The 18,207-nt window shown below is 42.1% G+C and overlaps 1 protein-coding gene across 1 annotated transcript in view; it reads left to right on the top strand.

Moving 5' to 3' along the window:
* Nucleotides 1-261: 261 nt before the first annotated feature.
* snx19b (sorting nexin 19b) overlaps nucleotides 262-18,207 on the top strand; it is a 40,644-nt gene continuing 22,698 nt past the window's right edge. The window contains exons 1-11 of the mRNA XM_080428910.1: nucleotides 262-345; nucleotides 1,220-1,474; nucleotides 1,601-1,795; nucleotides 2,033-3,319; nucleotides 3,669-3,882; nucleotides 5,595-5,695; nucleotides 5,965-6,084; nucleotides 6,292-6,416; nucleotides 7,644-7,737; nucleotides 7,925-8,096; nucleotides 13,730-13,865. Of these exons, the coding sequence (XP_080285036.1) occupies nucleotides 1,232-1,474; nucleotides 1,601-1,795; nucleotides 2,033-3,319; nucleotides 3,669-3,882; nucleotides 5,595-5,695; nucleotides 5,965-6,084; nucleotides 6,292-6,416; nucleotides 7,644-7,737; nucleotides 7,925-8,096; nucleotides 13,730-13,865 (2,687 nt within the window). The 5' untranslated portion in view covers nucleotides 262-345; nucleotides 1,220-1,231. The remainder of the gene's footprint in view (nucleotides 346-1,219; nucleotides 1,475-1,600; nucleotides 1,796-2,032; nucleotides 3,320-3,668; nucleotides 3,883-5,594; nucleotides 5,696-5,964; nucleotides 6,085-6,291; nucleotides 6,417-7,643; nucleotides 7,738-7,924; nucleotides 8,097-13,729; nucleotides 13,866-18,207) is intronic.

Genomic DNA, 18,207 nt, shown 5'->3' with positions numbered 1-18,207 from the left:
TGTATTCAATTCATCGAGACAAAGGCAAAACAAAAAAGTTAAACAAAGTCATTGATAAAAACAATGTAAAATAATAATCGTAATACTAATTATTTTATTTAATTTTATTTAATTTTATTTAATTTTATTTATATATTTTTTTCAAAATACCAATTTTACAGCTCATTTATTATAATTTGTCATTCTCCAGCATAGGTTCTCCAGACGCTGTCAAAGTGCGTCACGATCCCGGAAGTAAACAGACAGACGGAGGGGAGCTGTCATCACTGCCCTACATCATCATAATATGCATGGAGAAGAGAAGAGCTCGCCAGAAGCTCCCCTAACAGAACTATGACGTCTCTGGTAAGTTAAATATCAAACGTTTTTCTTACGTCAACTAAACTTACACATGGCTAAACACCGCATTAGGTTTTATTGTGACTACTAGTTGTGAATATTCTTCTGTAATTCTAGATGCAGTACAGTTAGCATGCTGCTGTCATTAGCACAGTTACACATTGTAGTAGTAATGAATACGGCTGGGTAGTTAGCTAAATAGTAGCTAGTTGTTGTACAAAGTCATTTCGCGTATACCTAATTGCTTTATATAACGCTTCTTACATCTTTGACTACAATATATTTGATTTGATACCGTCATCTATCGCTAACTTTCCGAGTTGAAGGAACACTAGTTGCATGGTTAGTTACACAATCATTCAGAGCCAAGCAGCTTTCCACGCTCTGAAGTAAAGGAATGTCTGTCATGGGATCGTGTGTGTGTGTGTGTGTGTGTGTGTGTGTGTGTGTGTGTGTTGAGCCTCCTGGAGGTCTGTTGGGCCAATATAGGATGAGATCATTAAACCTTATTTATTCCATTAAGGGAAATGCAGGTGTCATAGCAGCAACAGCAGTAAGAGTGAAACACATGTTAAGAGTCACGACCCAAACTAAGTTAGCTAAAACTAAATAATATTCTGGCTAGATATCTGCACTGGGTATCTATCTGAATGAATGACTAAGTCTATATACTGCATGAGCAGTCTCAGTCATCAGTGAATATGAATGATTCTATATGTGCAGTCTATCAACAATGAGTGCACGGATGGATACTGTATATTCTTGCCATGCTCTCTATCTATCTACAGTCTAGTAAAAATGAATATATAAATTAATTATGTAGTCTTATCGAATATATGCATATGAGTGAATCAATGATGATCTTTGTTTGTTTTTCAAGGTCCTGAGATGAATGGTCACCACAGAACATCTCATCCTGCGAGGTGCTAAGCCAGGCATGGCTGAGGTGCTGAGTTGCCTGTTGGGCTTCGGCGTTGTGTTGGGCTGGCTGGTGCTCTTCCACCTGCTGGTGAACATATGGCTGCTGTGTATATTCACCAGCCTGCTGGTTGTGCTGGGGGGCTGGCTCGGCTCGCAGGCTGTGCTGGAATCCAACAGCGTAGTGCACCTTGAGAGGTTTATTGCCCTGGAGCAGGTACATTATGTGATTCATTCACTCGCTCATTCAGTTGTCAGGGCACCACAAGCTAAAGCAAATTCCTTGTACATACAACATGCTGAACGTACTTGGCAATAATGTGTATTCTGATTCTGAATGCAGGTTCCAGCCACTGCAGAGGATGAGCAGCAGTTAGACCAGGAGATCGAGAACACCGTGAAGAAGATCATCAGGGACTTTGTATCTTCATGGTACTCCACTGTGTCCACGGAGTCAGGCTTCCAAACGGAGGTGCAGGAGGCGATGGTTTTCATGGCCATGGAACTGAAGGCACGTGCTAGACGGGTGGACCACAAGGTAATGTACCTTCATATTATGCCCCTCACCAGTGAAATAAATTCAGGTACTAAGGGTGAAGTGTGTGTGTGTCTATCTATCTATATGTGTATATATACCGGTATATATCCTTCTATTAGAAGGGAGCCAGCCTATATCGATACTTCTATGTTTTTTTGTAGTATTTATACACATGTAAAACATGTGCTGTATGTGCATGCTTTGTATGAGAGGAATTCTTAATAACTTTTGAAACAGATGCTGACCAAGAGGACCCTTGATCTGTGTGGTAGCCACCTGCAGAGCTACTTAAAAGCCAAGGAAGTAGTGGTGGGTCTGGAGAAGCTTCCATCAGAAAATCCAAGCGATGAGAGTGACATGCTGTGGAAAGCCTACTCCGAGGATAGCATGCCTCATCCCGCCATGCAGAGTGCAGCCACGGAGGTGAACTACACCCGGTCCATGGTGGACCTGCTGCTTCATGTCCTGGTTCCACCACCTCACCTGGAGAGCCGCACTGGAAGGTTAATCGTTGGAGAGCTCATCACCTGCAATGTCCTCTTCCCTCTCATCACCAAGCTGTCGGACCCAGACTGGCTGAATATACTGCTGATAGAAGTATTTACAAACTCCAAGTCCAATGAACAGCCAGAGTCAGCTGGAACACCGCAGTTGATTTCATCACCACCACCACCACCACCATTAGCGCCACCAACAACACTACTACCTGCACTCCCCTCTGCTCAGTCTGAGCCTCCTCGACAGCAGGAGAACAAATCTGAGCTCCAGAAGTATCCTGAAATTCCCCCGTCCTCTATGACTCTGCGGGTTGAGACGCAAACACCCACCGATGCAGGGACAGTCACACCGGACCTGCCCGTGTACGATGCCGTCGACTCTGAGGACATGTACTGCCCACAGAACAATGTTGATGAGGAAGAGCCGAGTCGAACTTTTCTAAGACATTACCTAAGACCGGGGAAGTCCAACCCATTCTACCAGGAAAACGACTCCGATCTGGACTCCCCGTCAACCGACTACAAACGAAGCTCGACGGATTCTCTCCTTATGATTGTTCAAGAGGAGGGCATGCCTGACGGGTGGAAAGAATCCACCACCCCCTCTGAGAACAGCAATGCCATGGACTTGGAAGATGATGCCTACACTGGCCTGGTGGATGGCCCCAAAGTACTGCTGAACTCGGAACCGCTAGACCAAGCTTATGGATGTGACTCCTCATCGTCCCGAAGGGTGGAGGGGGACTCCCATTTAAACAGCCTCCAGGACCTGGAGAAGGACAGCAGCTCTGTCCCCTCAAACCCAGCCAGGGAGCTCCTTCTCGGGGTAGAGCAAGTGGGGATGGGAAACGCCAACGAGCTGGCAGTGGTCAGCCCCTTGAGACCCCCATCCCCCTCCTTCAGTTTTGAGCCCCTCAGCAGCCCAGAGGGACCGGTCATCATCCAGAACCTCCGGATCACTGGCACTATCACAGCCAAGGAACACCGTGGCACTGGCTCTCATCCCTACACCCTCTACACTATTAAGGCAAGTAGATCAGAGCTCTGGTGCCTCTACACTCTTATCTTTAAGAACATTAATATGATGCATTATGCTATGCTAAGCAATCAACATTCAACTATTGGTTATCAGTCACCAATAGGTCAGAGCAAATGTTCCTGTGATCCTAAAAGATTACATAAAGGGACGTGCCATTATGGGGACAGGGATGAGAGCTAAGATGGGGTTTGTTTGGATCACAAGAACCAAACATTCTTGGCACTAATTGGTAGTTAATACAAAATACAAAAAATGACAAAATAACAGAAATCGTAATCATGAAAATAATGGTGTGTTGATGCAAATTAAAAAGATATCTGGTGCGTTGGCTTTCTAGTATGAGACAGTGGTGGGCTGTGAGAACCCAGCATCTCTCCAGCCAGGCTATGAGGAGACGGGACCAGATTCCACCCAGATTGTCTGTGATGATAACACAGCTGCACTCCCAGCTCATCCTGTGGCCTATCACACAGTTAATAGACGATACAGTGAGTTCCTCAACCTGCAGACACGTCTGGAAGAGAAACCAGAGCTACGGAAATTGATCAAAGGTAAAAAAAAATACATCTTCCATAGGATGCTGTGTGCAAGGTGGCTGTTACAGTGGCTCCACACATCTTTGTTGTTTTTCTTAATTTTTACTCCTTCCACTTTATTTATGGTATGTGTCAATTAAGGCTCTGTGAATGACTGACTACTTTCCCTTGTGTATCTCTAGCTTTTTATATCTAGCTTTAATATCTTGGCTGGGGTAATGACTGAGGCCACATCCACACTAAAATTATACTTAATTATGCGTCGTTGTCGCACACCGAAGATAGCAGAGCTACAAGCTCACAACGCTTCGTGCTGCAACGTGTTGTGAGTGTGTAGATTATTTTAGGTGCGCAACACAGGTGCACAACTAAGTATAAATCACCCTTATGTATGTTTTCATATGGAAACCTATAACCTTTGCTACATGCATTGTACCTAGCATCCCTACGCTGGTGTTTTTAACCCATTAAAACCGGGAAAGCATTTGTGTCATTTTAGATTTTTGCGTTGGCTATTCAAAAATAGCAGATATACAAGCTTGTACATCTGCTATCTTTGAACATTTCAGAAAAATCTTGTGAGAACTACTGATATAGAAGGCATTTGTAGAATCGGCCTCAGATCTTAATGGGTTAAACCCCTAAAATGGAGATATTAGAAAACATTGCCGACGCTGTTTTGGACGGTGGGAAAGGAGATCTTTAGAAAATGAAGACACTGACAACTACATTCACTTCCTGATTGTGTCCTATCAGTCACGACATGGCCTTCCTTGACTTCGTCACAATCATGTGACCCTTTTCCAGAAGAAAAAATGTCTTGAATAACTTACCAGTGGTCAATTTAACATGGATAACTAATTACATCATGCATCGCTGACCTTGTTGTTTATGCCTTTGTGCAGTTACATTCTGTAGCCTAACCTCACAAAATGTAGCCAACATACAACAAGAGATTATTTCTATGCTACAACTCTTGTGTGGACACTGGACAGAGATGGTGGTTTTAATTTTTAAAGCTGTTTTACAATAAAAACATCTTAGTGTGAATGTGACCTGAATTACCCTCGGAGGGACCAATAGAGTGTATTGATTACTTGTATGGGTGACTTGATCAATCAATAAGACTAGATTGGCCTGATTAGAATTTTATGTATTGTAGCCACAGCAGTTTATCCTCATTGAAGTCTAGCTTTACAGTCTGAATAATGAAAGCATGCATCTCCGGTACTCCGTAGACCTGGAAATAAGTGTGACGCTGTGGATGCCATCAAGCTTGATCATTCAAAACTTTTACATTTTAAACATGACTGGCATCTGTGTGGCGGCAGGGGTAAAGATCCTGCCCACCACCATGGAGACTGAGGTTCGATTCCTCCATGGTACCTCCGGCTTGGCCAAGCGCTCCAAAGAACACAATTGGCCGTGTTTGCGGGTGGGAAGCCGGCAGCCGATCTCTGTCGCTGCACTGGCGACTCCTACAGGTTGCACCTGTAAGCAGGGAGCTGCAGAACTGGGAGGGATAGTGTGTTCCTCTGCCCGCCTTATGCCCTTCAGGTGAAAAGAACACTGGGCTTAGCAGTGACGAGGACTGTACAGAAAATGGGAGGAATTGGCAATGACTAAATTGGGGAGAAAATGAAATGACCACTAAACTAAATAAAAGTAAACAAAAACTAGACTAGTTTCTTCACTGCGTTTTGACTAATCTCACTGCTGTGGTTCAGGTCTGAAAGGGCCAAAGAAGATATTTCCTGATATGCCTTTTGGAAACATGGACAGCGATAAGATTGAAGCCAGGAAAGGATTGCTAGAGACCTTTCTAAAGGTTAGTTATTGTTTTTAATTTCATGGATATACTGTACATTAGTTATTCCTGTGACCTGCAGACATAATCTCTTGTATTGCTGGCTCCATTGCAGCATAAAATATTAACATAATATCAGCATGTGTTACGAGACGACTGATAAAGTATAATTTAAAAATAAAGTATTTTTGAGACACTTTGTCAAACTGGTTCCAAAGGTAGGTTTAGATATCTTTGAAATTATTTCAAACATTACTAGCAAATTCTCTGTCTTTTTTTTCTTCTTCTAGCAACTCTGTGCTATCCCTGAAACAGCCAACAGCGAAGAGATGCAGGAGTTTCTTGCTCTCAATACAGATGCTAGGATAGCCTTTGTCAAGAAGCCTTTTATTGTGTCACGCATAGACAAGGTACGGTACTGGTAATGGTAATGGTAATGTTTTTTTGTGTTAAAGGTTCTGAAAACAAACAGAGCTTGAGTTATACTGTAGGTTTAGGGTTAGTGTTGGAATTGGGGTTACGGTAAGGGTTAAGCAGGTTGTGGTTGAGGGCAGGGGTTGCAGAATCAGGATAGGGTCTCCTTGAATATAATACGTTGCGTGTGTGTCTGTATATAGATTGTGGTGAATGCCATCGTGGACACCTTGAAGACGGCATTTCCTCCTCGCTCAGAGCCCCAGAGTCCCACCGAGGACAACGATGAGATGGATGGAGGGAAGATAACTGACAAGAACAAGAGCAAGTATGGTTCCAAATAGCTGTACTTAGATGTACAAAGTAACATTTAACAATGAACAGGGACATGACCATAGCATTACGTTATGTTAGACAACAAGACCTAAGTGGAAGTAACTGCAGAGCATTCCTGCATGGGGATCAATTGCCACATTACTACGTAGTCTCATGAGTTCTCATTCCATTTGATGGTAACCCTCAAAGCTTTTCATGCAACGTGACAGTCAGCTCCAGACATGGTGAATGACTACAGTTACAGTGGAGAGTCTGAGATATCTGCAGATCAGCTGATGACATTCTTCCCATTATGTGTATAGCATGATTGACCACTTTGTATTGTGCATAGTATTTGTGTCTGTATATCGTCGCTGTTGGGCAGAAACCTTGTATGTCCAAAACCTTTACTTTTCAGGAACTGGAAACAAATTAGATCCAATGCATTTATTATTTAGTCGCAAGCTCTTGGTAAAACTTTTCATTCGTTAAAAATGTACAAAAGCCACAGACCGATTTTAAACACTTTTAACCTGGTGTCCATATTTTGGGCATGTCAACAGAGGCAAATTCTTTTCAAAATCTTTCAAAACATAGCAAGGTCACAATGGGCCACTCGTGAACTTGTAGATTAGTTATTTTTGCTACTTTTTAGAACGACACTGTCATATGGCGAAGTATGAAATATGGCATCCTATTTCCATTAAAATGGCCTAGTGGGTGGACATCCTGTTTATCCATTCCTGCCCGTTCCCCTTCTTCTACCACACCAGTTCTGCATTTGCCTCCACACTATGCACAAATAATAATGCATGTCATGGGAAATTTATCAAACTACATTTCATGTTTGCAAATTTCATATTTTCCTTACACTGTGTAGTTGTACATTATTGCACAATAATAGCCCTATATTACTACATTATTGCTCAATACATGCGCAACACTTATTAGTGCTCCTACGCGATATGCGTCACATTTTCCCACTTACACAGCGCATGTGTGGACACGAATAAGACGACAGCCGTTGCCTCAGAGATCTCCATATATGCTCATATCAGTCGGATCGGCGGTGTAACGTAGGTGAGCTCTAGATGCGGCCCAAACCTCTAGTTATTAAAAAAAAGTTAAACGCAAAAAGATGAAATATGGAGGTACAAGGTCTCTGCCTGACAGCGACGATATACTGTGAGTGAATGTCTTGTGCATGCAAGTGTGTATGACTTTGTGTGTGTGCACCCAGGTCTCGTCTGCGGTTCTCCAACAAGGGCGGCCCTTTTATGAATGGCTCTGATCTGAGACCACAGTTGCTGTTTGGTTTGGGCCAGAGCAGAATGGTAAGTTGTAGGATGTGGAACAGTGTGCTTCAAAATAACGTGTTTAGACATTAGGTTAGAAATTATTAAGAAATGAAATGACCCCTCAAAAGTAAATACATAATGATGATATTGATAATAGTAATATTATTATTATTGTTATTTATTCAGTATAGCTGATGGGATGATTCCTGGTCTTCTCTCCCAGGTGATTAGTGGGATGTCTCCGGCAGAACTGGAGGTTTTCATCAGTGAACAGGAAAGGTTGATGGTCCAGGATTCAGAGTCGGAAAGGGAAGACTGCCTATCGCTCAGAGAAGCAGGAGTCTGCGGTTGCCAGAAGAAGAACAGTTTGACAGAGAGGCAGAGTAAGCAGCTCGGTAAGATCCTGCTGCCCTACTCAACCAGTTATTGACCATTACACATGCACTAAAGGCCTAAATATGCTCCAAGACGGGCTCTCCATATTTGCGCTCATATGCTCCCTTTTGTACCTTACGTCTATAGAGAGCATTAACCAATTCATCCGCTAGATGGCAGTGGCAACACTTTCTGCAGACTACTGTATCTAGCGGCTAGATAGTCTGCATTGTACAGGCTAGATTCTAGTTTGTACAATCACTGAGACATGTGACCCAAAAACGGAATAAACACCACACATTGAAAATAATTTACTGTAACTGTTAGCTAAGTCTTATTATAACTAAGATATACTCGAAAAAGTATGTTTTACATGGACAGATTTACCTGCTACGTCTGCAAACTTAACATGCATTTTTAAACTGGTTGTGCTTTAGTTTAGCACTCTGTTCCTTCTGATCCTCCCGCTCAACATTTTCCACTGACAGGCAGCGCCCCAGCCCATAGGATTACGTGCAGTGACAAATATCACCCTCCCAGCCCAGCTTCCCTCCCCTGTACACGGGCCAATTGTGTTTGTATAGATGCTCAGCCAAGCCGCATTCACCGTGGTGGATTCCAACCCCTTAGACTATGGCTATAGCTTATACGAAAATTGGGGTAGGGAGGGTTTTTTGAGAAGATGCTACGGGGTGAGGAGGGGTATAATGTCAGTAAAACTTTTTTTTGAAGACTGTTATAAACAATCAACCATCAGCAAAGAAATAAATTGTAATACAGAAAATCTACAGAAGCACTTTGTGAGACGCATTCCATTGACCAACTCCTCAACTGCTTCAAGCTACAGTATGTGACCTCACTAGTGACAATAAATCCATTGTCAAAACTTCTCCTATTGATGGATAATGATTTTACAGGGTAAATCATTTGTAAGGCCCTTATATGCAGTATATAATTTCCGTATTAAATGAATTGATATGATCGTTAGTTCCACCTGTAATCCGGTCACAGTGTCTCTTGGTTTAAGATTTCTCTCAAACGATTGGCCCAAAATGCGTCAGTGAAAATTGATTTGATGTGTGGGACACACCCCCAGTGACAAAGGGACTAAAGTGCAATACATACTCCTTCCGACGTCGGAAAATCTCCCGGGTCGGAAAGGCTTCCCATAGTTCGGTGAGTCAGGACATCGATTTTGGAATGATGTCAATTTGTAGCTATCGCCTCACTTTCCAAAGAAAAGTTTGGTCGTCGGAAGGATTATGTATTGCACTTAAGGGAGCTCATGTGTGCAGACTGTGCACGTGAGTGTCCGGAACACAGCGAGTCTACGTTAATCAAGTGTTGTCTGGGATAGTGAATGACTCATAGTGGTCCTGCACTCCTGCATTGTCGAGCTGTGGCTCATGGGTTTGGACAGCAGCAGCGCTGCAGTGTTTGCTCTGTCTGTATTGAAATCATTAGAAAGTCCATGTACTGTGCACCCACACGGGACAGCTGGAATCTCTGACATCAGTCTTGGCATGAGACAAGGCTAGAGATTGAGAAGCTTTCAGCATGACACATCTACGGCTTCTTCCCAGTCGTCACATGTCTTGTCTTACAGAGGTATTACAGAAGTATTTGATTGTACTTTCTGTTTTTGTGTTCTGGTTTGAAGTCAACTTTTGTTGTTTTGAAATCAGCGCCATATTGGATAGATTTGAATTTGAGATGAAAGACAGGGATTTTGATATCAGAAGAATACAGCCCTTACTTCTACTATTTAATTTGAAGGGATCTGTGTTATTTCCATTAACGTATTAGTTATAGGCGTGTCATGTCTGTATTGTCAACAATACTTATCAATAGAATATCCCTGTAGTGAGCGGTAGGACCCTAATTCATTACCATCACCCTCTGAGTTTCAAATGTACGTATGTGGCTGCAGACCATTGAAACGTGATGGAAGTAAACTGACTCAACTCTCAAACTATATTTGGATGTCCAACTTCCTGCAGCTTCTTTTGCGTTCGTTCGGCATCTATGTAATTGACTGCAAATAGTAAATGCACGTCTCTGCCGTTGAGAACCTTATGAACTGCACAATGCATACTGGTACATGTACGCACTGTCAGCATGTGTGAGCAGGAGAACTGTGATTTCTCCATCGGCACATTACAGTAAGGACATAAAAGTGGTAAAGTTCTACTTTGAAGGATATGTCTCACCATCTCCTTGTGTGTTTAGTCTGTGTGGTATAGTTGTGAGTCATTACTTGAGTGGGATCCTATCCAGGATGGGTTGGAACACAGTCAGTTAGTCAAGTACGTTAGTCAAGTGTTGCCCGTAGTAACAGTGTGTAGTCAACATTGGATTTCAAATAGAGCTGCAGCTATCGATTATCCTCTTATTGACTATTTTATTGATTACTTTTTCGATTAATGGAATAATACTTTTTCATCTTTTATTTATATCAACAAATTGACGTGAAAACATTTTTAAAGTATTTTTAATAATTTATACTTGTTTGTTGTACAACAGCACTGTGCAGAAATACACACTCATAAGGCATTGTGATTCAACATGGTATGAGCTTGTAGATGATGGGCTATTTTATAAAAAAAAATTCAATAAGTTATTTTGCAACATTTTGTAGTATTGAACAAACTACTGCTCATGTTGAATTTCACTGATCAACACAATGCAGATAAGAAAGGTAGACCTTTTTATTGATGAAAAGCACAACTTTTGCACACCTACATAAAATAACAGGTGTGTCAGAGAGGACCAACTAGGGCAGATAAACAAAAAAAAACTCCCACATACCGTCTTCAAACAAAAAACAAGGTATTATGGGAAACACAATAAACAATTGTTTCCCAATGAACATAACCTTGATGTTTTTGCATTTGTAGACGGTGTGCAGGTGTTTTTTTCCTATCGGATATTCTCGATCACACAGGGGAATTTCAATTTCAGCTTCACCCAGCTGATGCCTGCTCATTATGGTCATGATGTGACCGCTCGGAGGGAGCTGCTATATGGGTTAAGACCTCTCTAACCCACCCACTACTCCACCCCCAAATCGTTACCCCATCTTCATATAGTTGTCCGTCACTGATGCTCACTATAAAATGGCACCATTTCTGTCTACTCGGTCTGTGTCTCAGAGGAGGGCTGTGGACAGTTCAGAAACCTGCCTACCAGTGACATCATCGGTGTAGGTAGGTTTGGTCATTTACATTTTTTTTTTTTAAATGCAAGAACAATGGCTTCTATTTCAGCATACTAACTTTCCAGGAAAAGAAAGGCTATAGTTTCATTAGCTTTGAATCCTCATCGATGATGTCATTGGTAGGCAGGTTTCTGAACGGTCCCCAGCCCACCATTGTGAGTAGACGGAAACGGTACCATCTTATAATGAGCATTAAGGGAATACCAATTATACGAATATAAGGCGGGTGAATTTCTCCTTTTAATAAGTATGACGATAGAGTACTGAAGTCCTGATGTCACTCGCTCATCCCCTGGGTCACGGAAGGTTTTCTCTATGGAAAGTAACATCGTCTCATATAAGAATTGTGGTCCAAAAATAAACAAATTGTCCCGGCGATATTGTCACGGAGGTGGCTCTGTATCGTTTACGCTAGTCAGTCACTCATATTTGATACAGTCTGTTTCTGGCGAAAATGTAATTCATTCAGCGGCGGTAACATTAGTGTTTTCTCCCCGGCAGTTGATGCTTCATACCCATATGAGTCAAACCGCAGGTCTCATTTGTTTATTTTTGGAACACAGTTCTTATATGCTGCGATATTAAACATGTCTATGGGAATTCAGAATGGGGGGGGGGAACGTGACCCAGGTAGGATGCGTAAATTATGTCAGACTTTGGTGCTCTACAAAACAACAGTATTTATTCCCACATTCTGGGCGTTGTCTTCTTATCGCATCCAGCCGTTGGCATATTGACTGTAAGCTGCGTGTTTGTTGTCGCGTCTGAAGTCACAGGAATATGACTGGGTGCCACTGGCGACGTTTTAACCTTTTCAAAAAAGCCCTTCATTCTCCTCTCCCTACAGTCTACAGAGAAAATATTGATTTAGCTTCAAGAGATTAAAGCTGAACCCAACTTTTTCTTATGTTTGTAACCTGCTGTTTACATGGTTACTGTCTGTTACTAGATCTAATATCTCACTATCCACCCACTGTTTATTCCACCTCAGTTTATTGCCCCCCCTCTCAAAACCCCCCTCCATTCTCTGTCATAGAAAATAATTTATGATCCCACTCACATCTCATGGAAATTATCTCTGTGCCTTCATGCTGCACTGGAACGAGAGTTTCCTTGTTAAACTGAATCCAAACTGACCTGTTTTGGTTGTCTGGTCATTGTCTGGACAGCCAGACATTCAAGGGTGAATGAAGTGCTTGGCTTTAGTCTCACTGACCAGACGTCTCAGAGATGTCACAGTCCAGACATCCCTCAGACTTACAGTCACTGTGGGAGCAGAGGCTTTTTCCTAAACTTCCCACATGAGGTTCCCACACCAGGGTATGTGCGTCTTATGTTCATCCTTTCCAGGAGCCTGCAACCAGAATTAACTCCTCGAAGCTCCTTGGCCCCATACACAGGGTCCAAATTCCACCGGCAGCCTTATTTTAAATACAAATTAGCTTAATTTGCTATACAAATGAACCACTTAAACCCCATATGGGCAACCAGAGTCCCTCAGGGCTCAATACTAGTGTCCTTTCTGTTTTGGGTTATTGTGGGGAAAGCTTTTGCTGAAAATAGCCGATCGACAAGCTCGCAACTGCGACACGTTGTGAGCTTGTCGATCGGTTATTTTCTGTGAAAGCTTTCAGTAAGAATGCTGAGGTTTAAGTGGTTATGTTTGTCTTGTCTTGGCCAAATAGTCAAGCGAGATGTCCCACTTAGCTCAGCAGAGCATTTCAGTCCAACCACTAGAGGGCAGCATTGATGTATAGATGTGCAAGTTTTGATTGGATTTCAAATTGCCTGTATGTTCTTTTTGGGGTATTGGTCAAGTACAATTGCACATACCTGTGATTTTGTGTCCTCTGCACATCTTAGCTATTAGGAGCTGTGAGCAACTATTGAACATATGCACAGAGAGGTCCAAAGGAAACATAGTACTAATAATAGTATTAAAACATTGCTAGATCCACATTTAATAGTTATAATAATATATATATTAGATAGGATTTAGTACATAAATTCATATACTATATTATAGGTGGAATGATAAACATGAAAATAAAAATGTGCTATACTTATCCAGTACAGTATAAGGCCATGTCCTTCTATCTGTCTAATCAGGGGACCTGGATCACCATGAGAGCGGAATGAACTACATGGAAGAGTAGAGACCTGTTAAACCTCTGGTTCTCAATGTGGGGTCTGGGGAACCCCAGGGGTCCTTGAGCTGATGGCAGGGGTTCACCAGCTAAATAATTGCGTATAAGGAAAATGGACCCTTAACGAAGTGTAACTCGGAGAGTAAAATGAACACTGAAGATTTTACAGTGTAGACTTTGGTCCAAGGGATACAAAATTATATAAATTGGGGGTCCGTGGCCTAATGCGTATCAAATGCGGGGGAATCACTGACATGCCATTGCATTGTGTTGTGTTTACACATGACAGGTATTGTGTCTGAGACTGCAATGGCTGAAATGGCTCTGGACGTCCTGTGTCTGCTCGTGAAACAACAGTGGAGCTGGCTTTGCACCCAGAACATCCAGAGGACCATCAGACTGCTGTTTGGGACCTTCATTAACAAGTAAGCAGGGAACAGTGTGCTGCATCTGGACTGGAGGAGAAAATGATTAAGTTCTTGGGTGAAAAACGTAACTTTTTTTTAGAATTACATTTTATTTAGATCTCTGAAACAAACATTTGGCTCGCCTCATAGTATTAATGATTTTACTATAGATGTCCCTAATGAGTTTATACAATCACAGCCACCACCAGAGCCTAAATTGTAGTGAAGGCCTACATCTTAGCGCAGGTCATGGAGGGCTAATTGATTTGATATCTCTCCCTCTCTGCTTAAAATCATGGATTTTCTTTATTTTTGCATATCACAATTACATTATTCAAGATGTGTTAGTGCTACATTTCTTTAAAAACCTATGGGATGTAGAAGTTGCCATTTTAACCACTTCTTTGACCCGGGGTCCCTCACTCAGGTGCCAAATCTCATCTCCGAAAATAAATTGAAAACATGTTGTAACACGTGAGCTTTTAGATCTTCTATTTTTGGTGAATGTTCGCCTATTTCCGTCCAATGTTTTTCTATTATGACGTGCCCCGAATAGAGGCACGAGTTCATGTGGTTAAAAACTGGAAACTTTACCAACAATGTGCAAGACTGTTGCCTCCTGACCTCCTGAAGGAATTTGTGCTTCAGCAATGCTGCACTTGCCTGTAAGGAACGTGTGGTCATCGCTCGCTTGGCTGGTTGGGCGCTTGACAGCATGCACACATGTGGACTGTGTCGGAGTGCTAGCCTGGGTATTCTTGGTGGACAGGAAGCCTCAAACCTGTCACAGCATTATAGTGCATGCTGTGAAGCCACAACTTTTGATATGACATTTTATATGCCTGTGGGTCCAAACACTGCTTTGGACATTGAATAAGGGTGAGAAGTTAGGACTGGCCTTATTGGTTCATAAATGCAGAGTATAGCGTTCATCGCTGTCTTGCTAACCTTGGCCCCTGATTTATACTTGATTGCATACAGTGTCACACAAAGAAAAAAGGCAAGCTGTACCCTCACAATGCAAAACTATTCAGTTTAAAAAGCTGATAGTGAAGGGGAGGCACTGGCATGAGTCAGTCCCTGGCCAGCTTAGAGGGTACATCACGCTCCAGAAGCTGAGGTCTTAACCTCACAGCTGTTGATTGGCATGACTTTGCATTTTGTTATGTTGTTTAGTGGGTCGTTATTTATCCTGAACCCAAAAAATGTGCCTGTGGCAGGCACGGAAGGGGGTTGAGCGTCGATCCGGAGGTGGAGAGAGGCTGAGGTGGACTGTAGAAATGAGTTTTACCTGCTCTAAATGAAACCTGCGTTTTATATAGCCATGTGTTAGTAGATAGGAGCCAGTAGACACTAGCTGGCTTGAAGCCACACGTAAGAACTGGCGTGTGTGCGTGTGTGCGTGTGTCTGTGTGCGTGCGTGCGTACGTGCGTGCGTGTGTACTTGGTGTTCAGCATTTGTAGTTGGACCCGTTCCTGAAAATGAAAACTTTGTTGATTTTCTTTTTTGTTGTGGTTCATGTAGCCTAAATGATTAAGAAAAGATTCTGAAAGATTACATGAGCATTTAGTCAATAATCAAATAGTTCTCCTTAGAAGTCACCAATATCACATCGTCACCTGTAGCTGAACCTCTTCCCTAGAACTAAATAATTACTGATATTTATTCAGTCCTCTAAAAATGATGGCCTTACATGAACTGCATCTGTTATAAGATGAACACGCATACATACATACATTCACAAACAAAGTGTGGTACTAGACTAAGACTAGTAATAAAATGCAAACACACAGGACCATCGATTTTGTGCCCTGGTGTGTTGAGTTTGCAGCAGTAAACTAAGCTGTAATCCCAAATGTACATTTTAACAGTCACAATGCTTCAAAAAACGGTTCATGGGAAGCTCCACTTATGTACATCGGTAAACTAGAGTTGATAGATTGTACATTACGAACGTAAATTAGGCAGATTAACAATGTGCATTACATTCACCCATTCTCGTATACAGTACATTAACCCATTCAATCCGGGAACGCATCTGTGTCATTTTAGATTTGAGCTATAACCATTATTTTATACGTTGGCCATTCAAAAATAGCCGAGCTACGAGCTTGTAGATCTGCTATTTTTGAAAAATCTTGAACATTTGTGCAAATCTTTGAACACATATATCTTTTGAAACAACATTTTTAACTCAAATCTTTGCTTCTGGAGGTCCCTGGAACAAAATATTTTACAAATGTTCGCTTCGAAAAATACATATTCAAAGATTTGCACACATTTTCACGATTTTTTCAAAAATAGCAGATCTACAAGCTCACTTGGTGCCGCGCTATGAGCTTGTATATCTGCTATTTTTGAATAGCCAAATCCGTTCCCGGATTGAATGGGTTAATAGCAGGTAAGGGTTCAGTGTCTTGCTATCACTATCGACACTAACCCAGGGGGAGCCGAGGATCCAACAGGGGACTTTCCAATTCCCAAGCGGCCGCTCTACCACCTGTGGTAGAGCGGTTTACATTTACCATTGTAAATCGATGACATTTAAAACACACACACAACCTAGTTTATTCAAAGTAAGCATCGGCAATAAAGCCACACCAATGCCAAACTCATCCTTCACCTCCAACCGTGATTTAATGACATTTGCCTCTGGATGACTCTGTGCTTGAAGGGCTTTTACGAGGTTTTCCGCTCGGAAGAAGAAGAAGCAGCAGCGATGGAAAGTTCCAGATGGGAGTGGTCACTGTGTCTCTGTAGCCAGGTCACGATGTGATGACACGCATAGCACAGAGTTAAAGATTATACAGCGAGAAACTTGTTTATGAGCTGGAGAGTACAGTGGTTAATGACATAGCTGGTCTCATTTTAGACCAGGGCAACATACCAGCCGTTACAGTGTTCCGTGTCTTAGAAATTGAGCGCATCAGTCTGCATTGACAATCTATTAATTTGACAGCAATAATAAGTGTGTGTAGTAATACGTGTGTCTGAGAGAGAGAGAGAGAGTGTGTGTGTTTACAATAAAGAAAGAAACATCTGCTCTGGATTTGATTTCAACTTATATTTTCAGTTTTTGCATTGCATTTTGCATTTGAGTATAGACATTGTTAAATGTGTGTGCGTTATATGTATCTTGTGTGTGTACACACGTGCCTGCAAGTTGCAACACTTGGTCCTCAACTTTCCAAGTATTTGACACTGACAGGTATAGACGCTGCCACCAGCACATTGAACATGCAGACAATGTTCTCAGGTTCTAGTCTTTGTGCAGTGACCTCATGTTCCCTGGGGCAGTATAGGGCCCAGCCCCCCCAGTATCGATGCCCACCGCTGGGATGTTAGCCCCTCTATTTTAAGGAGTAGCAGGAACCCAGCATCAAAGGCCCAGTGCTTTTGTTTATCTTTATCTATTTTAGGCAGCAAGCTGTCAGCACTGTGGAGACAGCTCTCTCCACAACAGTTATCTCCTCCTCTCATGAGCTGCATGGTACCACTTACAGTTCTACTTACAATAGCATATTTTGGTGGCAAGCAACCAAAAGGTCCTCATGGAGGTTCTCTGGCCGTGTGCCTCAATGTTTTATGTGCAAGTTGACGGGTCCTGGAGTTGTTCTTTTGTAGTTAATAAGGTTTAACTCTGACGGCTCAAGAGCACATAGTCTTAACTTGAGAGATTTGGTATACTGTACAGTGAAGGTTTTGCTTCGCTCATAGACTTTCATTTCCAACTGATGTGCCGAAGGATGGAATTAAGGCAAAACCATGGCATATTAAAAGAGACAACTATACGTACATCGACGTGGGTGCTGGGCGGTAAAAAAAAAAAAATAGAACCCACACACTGAGGTATTGTCTTATTTAGACTGTTGAGGAAGAAAGTATATGGCTGCTTATATCTAACCTTCATATGTTCCTATCACTTATAATACTTCTACAATACATTATGATATTTGACAGCTTGTAAGAGCCTAAATGTCTCCACTAGGCCTAATAACTATTGTTTTGGTACAGCCTATCTTGTTATGATTCAGTTTGTCCTTCAGGCAGCTACAGTATAACTAACTATGATCTCTGCCTTGTGCTCGTGGCAGAACTACCGTACCACTGACATGAGTGTTAATGTACTTCTGACCATGATATCATGTACACAAAGCATAACCACCACCACCTAGAATATTGTCTCGACTCCTATGTGCCTTATCGATAGCTGATTGATCCAGAATTCCACGACACTGTCATCATTGTTGAGAAAGGATGTTTGATCTGTGGTGGATTGGATTTTAGACCTTAAGAAGATCCACCATGGATTGAAACTGTGCCATTTCTGATTAATACAGTTGGCCTGTAGACAATACC

This window comes from Gymnoscopelus braueri (genome assembly GCF_963280865.1).
Source record: "Gymnoscopelus braueri genome assembly, chromosome: 5".
Lineage (NCBI taxonomy): Eukaryota > Metazoa > Chordata > Actinopteri > Myctophiformes > Myctophidae > Gymnoscopelus > Gymnoscopelus braueri.
This window is presented reverse-complemented; position numbering and strand designations above follow the sequence as displayed.